Genomic DNA, 12,018 nt, shown 5'->3' on the forward strand with positions numbered 1-12,018 from the left:
AGAGAGAAAAATCTGCCATAACAGTATGTGGATGCTACTTGCGTTGCCTAGAGCTTTTTAGTAGGTAGCTAGGTAGGTTTCATTCTTGGTCCTAGAGTCTTTGAAGAGTTTTGGATGGGATGAAGCCTTCTAATCCTCGGTGCACATTGTATATGGTAACCAGATCCCCTGATTGTGCAGGTGTACACAAGTCTGTACATGAGGAGTGTGGTTCTGGGTTCCAGCCCGAGAGACAGTTGTTCTGACCTAGCCTGGAAGAAAAACCATTGGTGCCGCACAGAAACAGACTGAGCAGACAAAGTAGCCAGGAAGCTAAAGGATCATGTTGTTTGAAGCTATGTTCAAAACTACTACGTGGACAACGTAGTATAGCCCTAATTGCAAGGATGGCTACATTTGAAGGTAAACCCTCCCAATATATCTATATATATCTATATATATATCTATATATAGATATATATAGATATGTATACACAGAGAAAGAGAGAGAGAGATATGCATTACCCAAACCAAAAAGTTATGAAAAACTAAAAATGTTTAAAATACTATATTTTATATTGTGCTTAGTTGTTATCAACTCTCATATCTGTATTATGATAATGAGTCAGGGACCTTTCATGAAGAGCTTACCTTTGCAAAATGTTCTTATTCTTACTTTGAGATTCATCTGGAACCATCTATAAGTAAAAGTAAGTTTTCTTGAGGTTACTCACCCTATACAAATCCCTTATCTCTACACCTATTTATGTCTTCTGACATAAGGGATGTTTCTTCTCTTTGAAAATGTTTCATGTGCAGACTTGTTACCTAAAGTAGGCTAATGCTGTGATTTGTGCCTATATCTTTTTGTGAGAAAACAGAAGGAGGTTACATAGAGCAGCTCAAGACAAAGAATGCAAAAGGGTCTCTACTCTATAAATGCTTTGATATTCCTTAACCTAACAACATGCACAGTTTTAAATTATGGGCACTTTTAGTATTTTCTGAATTCCCCATTCAAAATTAATTCAAACAAAAATGTATAATTGTATCATTTATATTTGCATGGTTGTTGCTACATTGAATACAATACTTCCTCCCTATATCTCTCAGGAATTCCAGTCGAGAGTTATTCTCTTCAGAATCCACAGTGTCACCCAACTAGCAATTAAAAAAGTCAAATGAGAGAATTATGATTTTTAATATTATTATTATACAGGATTTATATAGCGCCAACAGTTTGTGCAGCACTATACAATATAAGGAAGACATTACTATCACTATACAATTCAAGACAAGATGGTAAGGAGGGCCCTGCCCATGAGGGCTTACATTCTAAAAGCTATCCAAGTAAATTCCCCATAATGCAGAAATAACGCAGAAAAAAACAACTAAAAAATCCAGCAGTGGCAAATAAATGAACTATTGAGGGCACATTTTGCCACCAGAGACCCCCTGACATATGAGAAGCTGGTGTATGATTCATGTGGACATGCTTTTAATGCAAATCTCAAAACATAAATTGGAAATATGATTGTATTTTACTTTGCTGTGTTGCATTTATATAGATATGCCCCTGAGCATTTTTAGACAATTAAGCATGTTAAGCCTTACTAAAAAAAGGAATGGGAATCTCATTATTTGTTTCTTAATTTCTATGAGGGAGGAAAACATATTTTTTATGTCTTGTGCTCCGAGACACAACTTAGAACAGCCATTCTGGAGGTTTAATGAAGTCTTATGGGAATAAAGTGTTGAGTGCAATCCAAGTATCAATAACTGTCACATTTTTACAAAAGGGATGTATAAACATTTTCAATACAGGTCATCCATTCTTTTTTCTTTCATTTAAAAAAAATCAATTCAAGTTAAGCTGAAGAGGGAGAAAAGAAGGAGTGTCATGGATTTATTATGCCATCTAATTGTGTAATTTAAGGAAGGGCGACCATATTAATCAAGATTTCAAGAGCTAGTTATGCCAAACTGAGAGTCAACATGCACTTTTTTAAAAAGCAAAAGAAAGGGCTTTTAGTGGCATGAAAGTGACAGCATATGTTAAGTCATTTAAAATGTGTGTCCTTCTATTATATTTTTCTTTTATAACACAATTTTTTTTGCACTGTAATGTTTTATATTTGAACTATAGGAGGTTAACACCAACATCTTGGCATCAAGAGATTCCCTTAGTTATCCCCACAATATGTGGGACTATACAATACAATACTTCCTTCAGATAACATGTACCTTTATAGTAAAACCAGACTCCAGCCCAAATGTTGGATTGTTCTTGATAGAACAAAGAAAGGCTAGAACTTTTTTTTTTTAATTTTTATTGTCTTCATTGGGAAATGTTTTCCTCATTTCCTGTCCTATCGGCACAGCTGGAAGTAAAGAAATCATGCAAATGGGATGATTGTCTTTGGACTGAAAGTTATAAGTGAACTTTGCAGGGTCCTTGTAATGGTGGAAAACTCACACAATTTCGATTTACTGGTATAAACAATGATCTTGGAGCTCTTCGGTTGTGGATTGCTGATGTACTCTGGTATCACACACAATGCATATAAAACGTATTGTAAATTGTAATGAGATGAACTAATAGGACTGCAACTCATAAACCAACAGACATGAGCACAAGGGAAAACAATATATGCAAATATGCACAAGGCATTTTAAAAAATAAACTTGAATGGATGCCTAAAGAGAGCTCAAGTGCACCAGGGCAGAAATCATCATTTATGCAATTTTAATAAAATTAAAGGAACACTCCAGGCAATTATTTAGAAAAAACTCTATAGTTTAGGTATGTATTGAGTCAGAAATAATGAGCTAACTTTGAAATACTGTTAGAAATGTACCTTTATATTAAATTGCAGCACCTCAGATGGAGAGTGAGAGTAATATCAGTCTAACATATATCTTGTATCAGACATGGGGATTTGAAGCAGGTAGTGTTTCATGTAGTCTTGCATTGGGGATACAAAGTGCAGGAAAGACTTTATATAAAACCTTTGTTCATTCTTAGTCCAGTAAGCAAGCTAGGGGCTGGGAGGTGACATTGTAAGTTTAAGAGTTGAATTTTAAGATTAGTGGTGTCACCCAATGACTATACAGTATGCTAAGTGAACAAATGTAGCTGAATAGTACTATACATATTTAGGCAAGTAAAACAGTACAGATATTGTATGTGTATGAATAGCAATTTGACTATTGCTCAGCTTTAATAATGTACATCATGCAAATATTCTCTTGCTCCACAGTATATACATTGGATGTATTACATCGCTTAGCAGTTAAGTCCACTAAACACAATTTTCTGTGTCAACTGGCAGTGTACCATGACCTGAAAGCAAATTCAAAAGCAACTGCCCTTTCTGAAGAAATAAAAATGTAATAACAAATTTCTAGCTGCAATTGCTTTTTACAGTCCCTTTACAGCCTGTCCCTGTCCACATACACTATGGTGATAACAGACTGCATGTGCTTTTTCACATGACATATTTCCTTCTGGTTGCAATTGTTTTTTGGCAACCTCTTTACAGTGTGTCCCTGTCTACATGCACTACAGTGTAACAGGATGCATGCACTTTTTTTACAAGTTATATTTCCTAATTGTTGCTGGCTGAAATTGTGCTTTTTTACAGGCCTGTTTCACATAGTGACAACAGTGGTATATTCCTGTGCAATATGCATCAGCACAGAAGCTCATAGTTTCCTTTCGGAGTAGAGTGTTGTCATCCAATAACACAAAACAAAAACACAGAACTTTATACTAGTATTACCTGCTGTTTTTTTCATGAAAGCTATCAATTAAAATAAAAATAGGCTTTCCAAATTATATTATTATGTTAAATCTGTTAAAGATTTTAGTTTTAGTTCTTTGGATTGCAGTGCCTGGGTACATTTTGTTAAGTGCCCTGTCCGTGTGCACAGATCTGTTCTCCCAAAAATCCTTTCAATGGACCAATGTGTATCTGCAACAAATGATTAATAGCTAGGTCTTCTATTGTTAACACCCTAGCTATATTTATATTAAATAAGGTATTTTCCCTTTTAGCTTCGGGTGATTTGAGCACATCAGGCTGTTGTTGCTGACAGTCTGTTCAAGAGCACCTCACTGCATTATTTGGGAAAAAAAAGAAACACACTGTGCACCAAAAACACCACATATTCTTACCCTAAGTGCACTGTAACCCCCTGCTGTATCCACATACCCCCATATATAAAGTGTTTAGTCTTTTCTTACTTAAACATATATAAAATAAATGTATTAATTCTATCAGTTACATCTGCAATGAGTCCTGCAAGTAATCCTCTTATGTGACATGTGCAGCAGGGCAGTAGATTATGGATGTGACCACTTGCCATGTTTACTTGACCAGGGCAGGGATAGTTGTATGAGGAAAAAAAAAACATGAAAATTATTTAAAAATGTAAATCTATAAAACATGGGAAAAAATAGTGATGGCTGGTGGTAAAATGGTGAGGTCTGGGCAAGGGTTTAGATATATGCAGTATTAAAGGTCAGGTTTCTGCCCTTTCTATCTTTCTTGTTCATTCCACTGTGTCTGTGTGGGTTTTAAGTCTGGATCTCTCTGTGCTGCAGAAACCCTATTTTTAAACCCATTAGAGACATTCCTCTGTTTACTCTCAATTACAAGGTGGTATTAGCTGTAGCCATCACCTCAGATGTCTGAGCTGGTGGCCTTATCTTGCAAGGAACCCTTTTTTTGCAAAGGGACATAGTGGTATTGAGGCCTACAACTTCTTTCTTACATAAGAAGAGTTTAAATAGCTACCCCTATCAATGTTTGCTAGATTAGGGCAGGGAATAAAATACATATGAAAAATAATGTGTAAATAATGTTTAAAAAACATAAATATATAGTGATGATACATAGGAAAATGATGGGGTCTGGAGCAGCATCTGGCTCTTAGCACTATCAAAGGTCAAGTATTTGCCCTTTCTATCTTGTTTCACAGATCATTGGCTTCCCACTCCTTGATTAAGACAAAATCTGGTTCTTTTTGCACTTCAGAAACCACCATTTGAACTCTATCGAGACATTCTTCTCTCTGCTTTCATCTACAAGATGATATTCCTTGTAGCCTTATCTTGCAAGAAAGCCTTTTTTGTTTTGCATAAGGATAAGGTGGTGTTGAGGCCTAGGTAATACCCAGTTTTCATTGCTGTCCCTGCCTGTGTTTGCTTGACTACAGCAGGGATGGCCTTACAAGGAAATAATAAAAATTAAAACATGATAAATATAAAAGCATTAATCTGTAGATAGTGATTCAAACAAACAAAACCCTACTGCCTCTCTCTTCAGGCTTGTCTGGCATCTTTGTAAAGGAGATTGCCTAAATTTAAGCAGCTATGGTGTGGGGGGATAAGTATGTGGTCCTTTGGTGCATACTGCTTTACTGCACAAATATGCAGTGACATGTTACAAACAAAGGGCAGCTTTGCCTCTGTCAACAAAATGTGCCTATGCTCACAGAATTGTACAACATATCTGCTTGAATGTTTCTCTTTTGTATGTATGCACATCATACAATTTGAAATGTAATTAGCTTTTATTGAGCGAAAATATACCTCCCTTCCAAAAGACCTGATTTGGGGTGGGGCCAGAAGTCTATGGTCATAAGATCCTATACTTTTGCTGCATCCTGCTCTTCTCCCTGGCTGTTGAATTTCCTCCTTCCATTTGCTGTTGTCTGTCCTTCCTCCTGCTTTGGGAAAGAGCAAGTAGCTCATGGTTACAGCTTTTTCCCCTACTGCTATGCCTCTAGTGCCCTGACAATAATAGAATAAAAAATATGTCTGCCCTATTTTCTACTACTCCAACTTACCGCCAGCACCCCGCCCTCCTCCTCATATTCTGATGTAGTCAGCAATCATGTGATTCAGGAGTTACCTTTGGGTGTTGTCTACAGCCAGTCCTTGCCGCTGTTGGCCATCAGAGGGGATCCTGCCACTATCAGGAAATGCGGGAAAGAGGAAATTGCCTACAAGAAGGACCCTGAGCCCCCCATAATCTCACCTCACCCAAATACAACTCTTGGGGTGTGGGGGGGTTAACATTACCCTTGGAGCCTGCCCTATTCCCCCTTCACCTTACAATGAGCATCTCAACCCTTGATCTCTTCCTTACTGCCAGTACCTCAACTCTCCTCCTTCTCCTCATATTCCTCCTCTGCCTCGTGCTGCCTTATTGCAATCCACATGCTGTTTAAGTGAAGAGATGTCCTCCTGTGCAAAATAATGGTGCCTGGGAACCTGGCACTGTGGTGTACCACAGGCCTTAAACACATGTAATGGTGTGTTTTGCAAAGCTGGCATTAAGATACTGGGCATAGGGGTCATTTAGGAAAATTTGTTTCTTATGCTCTAGTAGCATACACATTAGGAAAAGCCCTCAAAACACTGTGGAGCTCTGTGGACTGGCCCCCTGTCCTCTAACTGCACAGACTTCTCATAGATAGTATGTGGGGCTAAGGCAGAATTTTCAAAGCAGGGGAAGGAAAAGGGCACATTAGCAGAACTTGCAGGCAAGTGGCTGCTCTGCAGCCTTGGGAAGTAGAGGAGAAGGAAAATGGTCCATTATTAGCAATTGCAGGCAAGTGGCTGTTCTCCACCTAAGAGGAATAGGAAGAGAAAGGCCATTCCGCAGGGTGAGCTACTGGCTCCCCAGAGCCTCTGCAGACTGCCTCTCTCATATATTTGAGATGTTTTATGAAAATGTAGGGTACTGAAGACAGAAAGCAATGCAGAAACATGAAGGTCGAGGACTGGACTGGTATTGTTTGCAGAGGTATAGGAGGATTGGTTAAAATTAAGAAAAATAATTTCTTTTGACTGGCTCCTTCAACAAAAGTCCCTTGGGGAATATTGTTTACTTGGCTTGAATTTCAGCCAAGTCAGCAGGACTTGGCTGAAATTCAGGGACAGAAAACAGAAGAGCACCAGACAAAAACAGATGTTACAGTCCAGTCTAATATTTGTGTTGTTCCAACAGCCATAGCATGTCAGGGGTAAACACAGCTTCTTCCTCAGGGCTTGGAAACCATGAGAATAAAGGAATGGACAGAAAAATTTTGAATTTAGATATTAACTATTAACTATTAACCTTATTAACTATAGGTAGTTCTCCCTAAATCTGTAGTTTGCAGGCAGTGATTGGTGAAATTCAGCATATGGCCAGTTTAAAAAACCACATAGTTGGCAGTTGTTGGTTGCTGCAGCTGGATAAGGGGATTATGTGGACCAGCTGGACATTCTTTCCATTTGATACCCCTGGAAAAAAACCCTCCTTAAAGACTGGCTATTACTACTGCTCGACTTTGTGGCTTCCTAACCTGGTGGATAAGATACTACACAGAGCTGACCGCTCACTGATTCCCCACTTACTGGCCTTAATTAGACCTACTCCTGCAGGCTGGAACAGCATAGACACTCTGGGCTCCCAGTACAGGTCTGTTACAAATGGTTCTAGACCTGTAGTATCTCTGTACCATACTTTTTTGCTGTTTAATTTCTTGGATGTTGAACTGTAACTCCCTGTCTGCACAGCAGTAAGTGCCCATCTGTCAATTGCTGTCCTTAGTTGTACCATAACTGGTTGTTTCTCCTGGGATCTGAGCTGTTTCCCCCCTTTACTGCATGCTGGTTACAAAATTTTTTGATTTGGTTATCTTTGATTTGGGACTTTTGTATAAGAATCTGTTTCTAATCTGATAAGCAAGCCTTTCAACAAAAGTATGTCTGCCTGGTGCTGTCCTGAGCATTACAGAACTTTGGTGACAAATACACTCACATAACCTGCCTTCTTTCTTTCTATTTGCTGCTTGCTCCTGTCATTAGCCAGTTTCTATTAAATGCATACCTGAAATCTATATTTTGAATTTTTGGGGAATAATTAGGGATACCGGGATAAGAGAGAATTCAGTGTATGTAGAACTGTGGTTCACAAGAAGCTCACAATACTATTAAACTGTTGCACCACTGGAAATGTCTTTGAAGTTCAGCTCTTTAGTTTTGTTTTTTTAAGAGTAAAATCTCCTATAGCTTTTTGATCTGCTATGGCTCCTCTTCCCACTGTTCAATTCAGGCCTGTTACAGCTAGATAAAAATAACTAGGGGTCACGTTCAAAACTGCTTTAAAAGCTTTTTGATTGGGGTACTGCTGCTGTATTTAAGCAAAGCTAAATGTAAAAGAGAAAAAAAAATTACACATCCAAAATATATGATGCCACAATCATTTTGTATTGCTTTGCTAAATGTTCCCCATGGCAGTGCCCAATTCCCCTTGCCCTTTTTTTAACTTAACATTGAAATTGGACAGAATTCAATATCAAGATTCAACCCTAATAGACTACAATGGAGTTTGATGCTAAGTTCGGGCACAGGACTTGATGATTCCCACCCTCCCTGTGATTTAAACATGGGAAGATTCACTCATCCATAGTGGCCACACATATAATTGCTGAAAAAAACACAAAACGTACAAACAGCGCTCTTGTAATGGTAATGAGGGGGTAAACAATGTGTGACCCTAAAACGTGTGCAGCCCTGAAACCCAGGAGGAGTGCCTGTGGATATGCAAACTAGAAACAAAAAAACCAAAAGGGCGCAACACTGGGTGGGCTAACTGACCGGGTCGGAAGACCCAGGGAAGGTGACAGGAAAATTGTGTGACAATGGGTGCAATGGGCGAAAAACCAATGGATAGCTGAGGAAAAAGAATAAGCACGTACATTTTAATTCATGCGACCAGAGGATGGACGGCCGGTGCGTAGGATCGGGTCATCCGTGGTGTCTACCTGGAACTGGTGTGCCGAAGGGTGTGCATCCACACGGGGAGAGGAGGCTGTGGGCGAGGGAACGGTCAGTTAGCCCACCCAGTGTTGCGCCCTTTTACATATAATTGCTGAGCAGACTGCTACAAGGAAACATTAAAAATTCAGCTCCCATTATGCAGTAGAGGCTGTTAGGGGCTATGTTTCTCTTTGCAGGCTGTGCTGTTTGTTAGTAGGTTATAGTGTAGAAGGTTATATACACATTATTATTATTATTATGAATATTTTTTTTTATTATTACCATTATACAGGTTTTATATAGTGCCAACAGCACTAAACGGAATATGTGCGTAGATCTACAGTATTGACTTTAAGTGCTGCCTACTTGTTTTGGGTGAGCAACTTTAACAGTATTTCTTGTATGACAGATAGACACCTAGCATATTCAAAAGGTTGGCAAGGGATGTCTGCATAGTCTCACATTACAGATTTGCTTTAAGGAGAGAGATGACTACTCCATTAATGAGGGTTTTCAGGTATTTATTAGTGGCACAATCCTTGTCAGGCTTCACTTTAAACCAGAATAGTGCCTAGTCAGTGCAGTTTATATAAGATGGTTAGGTCGACATTCTGCTTATTTTCTGTTTTTAATTAACTAAGTATTATTTTCTTTTTTTTATTTTAGAGAATGTCAAGACTTTCTTGCAATTCAACTTTGTCACAGGTACAAAACATAGGGTGGTGTCCTGCAATCAATGTTAGAACATTAACAGCCTTATTCATGAAAGTTTATTCATATATAAAACATATATTTTTAGAATTTTTTATTTACCCCTTCTCTACCATATAATTTCCATTCAGTATTTCAGTGGATTGCAGTCCATCTTTGTCAAGGCTTTGGCAAATATGAACTGTGATCCGATGAAACATAGGAGCGCATAAACTCCTCTGGTTTTGACATACACTCCTGTTCAAGACCCATGTGTGCCTCTACTACTTTCTATTTATCTACTGGTGTTACTTTTCTGCAGTGCACCCATTCAGATACTCCCAGGACGGTGCCCAGCAAAATGATGTCATTTCTATTTATATTTCTTACCTTTTTTATTGCTACACAAAACATAAAAAGTTTATTACAATATTTCATAAGAGTGCTTCTAAATTTAGATCACATCCTAGAGATGCTAAGATAATGAAAAAGGTATTTTTCAATAAATGCAAGGAACAATTAACCAGTGAGATTTTTGTACACAAGTATATAATAAAAACATTTAGATTGTGCCTAAGTTTATCAATAAGGCTTTTATGAATATGGCTTTAAAAGGACCATAACCCCCAAATCTGTTTACTAATTTCTTTGTATATATTTATTATTGAGAGATGGCTGTATATAATATTCTTGTTACAGGTTTACATGTAGATTACATGTAGTTTTCATGAAAATATGTCATTCTGGCCATAGACTGGCTTCAATTTCTAACTGTGATTAAGATCCAATAAATTCTTCCAAAAAACTGTTGAGTTTAAGGGGTTGATTTGTACTTAACAATGTGAATGCTCACTTAGATTAGTAAAAAAAAGTGAAACTGTGTTCACATCAATCATCCAATCATGTAAGCAAAAATCCTGTGTTTATTATATTGCACATTATTGGTTATTGAAGTATACATAGCTTAACCACATTCACTAAACTAAGTGCACATTCACTTTGAGAACTTAACATTCTCTACACATTTAGTAAAATCCACTGAGTAATGATCAGTTTACAAATTAGTACTTCTTAATTAGTAATGACTCTATTACAAGAGAAGAACCTAAGACATTGCCATGCCAAATAGCCTAAAATATGTCTCTAATAATCCAGGGCAGCCAACTGCCTCTAATAATCCAGGCATTCCTAATCCTGGGGACAGTGCCAACATTTTGCCTGTCTAGAAATTTCTATGATGAAAAAAAGGTACTTGATTTGGAAGAAAAGTTGTGCTGTCCTTATAACGTTCTCTTCAAGCCTTTGGACAGCATCCAAAAAGATGAGATTTTGCTCAGTTAGGAAAAACATTAACCGGTCTATGGCCAGTGTCATATGTTGACCAGTAGAGGTTACCATCTGGTATTTGCATTGTTTTTATTCTTGTTTTCATAATCACTTGATGTATTTTTCTAAAGCCTTATTTCTGTTTTTGTGTTTTTTGTTTTGAGAATTAACAAAAGTCAGATGGCTGTCACTTAGGGTTAACCAGAAAATATAGCCTAAATCTATTGCTGGAATGATAGCCAAAAATAGATGTATTTAAGACAGTGGGGTTGATTTACTAAGAACAAATAGGCTGTTCACTGTGAAAGAGAATTTTTACTTTGTGGTAGAACTTTTCCATTGCATCTATTTGTGGCTGTCTTTTTTGTCTGTTTGATAATAATGTTTGTGGCTTTAGATACATTTTGTCTAATGATCATGTCTCACATTTCAGTTGATTATGTCTTTAGCTCTCAGGTAGCCTTACATAGCCTCATAAAAGCAAGATATGCCACAAATGTGAGCTTTACCTTTTTCTTACCCATTTTCACATAGTACCTTTCTCTGTCATGTTGTATATTGACAAGAGAGCAAGCTTTTCAATGCCATATATATGTGTTGCCAGAAATGAGAAAATAGGCTGTGGTGCTTCACATTGGTTTATAATTTGAAAGAATTTGATGAGACCAGCCAATATTCTTAGTGAGGAAACAACCTATCTATGGCCACTTCAGAAGTGGAATAAATCACTTTTTTAGTTCAGGTCCACTTTAAAAGTTCATTAATGGCAGGTTGTACAAAGCTCTTCCCCACCTTCCCACAGACAAAGCCCATCCCCCCCCCCCTCCCTCTTGGTGACCTCTGACCTTTGACAAAACATATTTATGGTGCAAGAATCCTCACCCATGTGACATACTGTACATAGCCTGACAAGAAAGTATTATATTTCCTTCATTGGTGCTATCCTAATAAGGAAATATATAGTACTTTCTTGTTGGGTATTTATTTTATATGGAACAGAAATGTTAATGGTACCTAAGCAGTACCCTAAAAAATTTACAATTTTCTTTTCTCCTGAAAAAGAGCACTGCACTGTCTGTGCCTGGGTATTGTTCAATAGCTCTATATCTGCAGTGAGAAATTATCAAAGGCACAGAAGCCTATGACTTCTACTCTCAGAAGATTTGGAGTGAGATTTGGTGATGTCACTGATGTGCTGAAAGAGA

The 12,018-nt window shown here is 37.7% G+C and overlaps 1 protein-coding gene across 1 annotated transcript in view; it reads left to right on the plus strand.

The window, feature by feature from the left end:
- The window catches only part of KCNH8 (potassium voltage-gated channel subfamily H member 8), a 113,149-nt gene that overhangs the window by 69,998 nt on the left and 31,133 nt on the right, over positions 1-12,018 (plus strand). The window contains exon 10 of the mRNA XM_018569249.1: positions 9,464-9,502. Coding sequence (XP_018424751.1) covers positions 9,464-9,502 — 39 coding nt within the window. The remainder of the gene's footprint in view (positions 1-9,463; positions 9,503-12,018) is intronic.

Source organism: Nanorana parkeri, unplaced genomic scaffold (genome assembly GCF_000935625.1).
Source record: "Nanorana parkeri isolate BGI_ZX_2015 unplaced genomic scaffold, ASM93562v1 scaffold1313, whole genome shotgun sequence".
Classification (NCBI taxonomy): Eukaryota; Metazoa; Chordata; class Amphibia; order Anura; family Dicroglossidae; genus Nanorana; species Nanorana parkeri.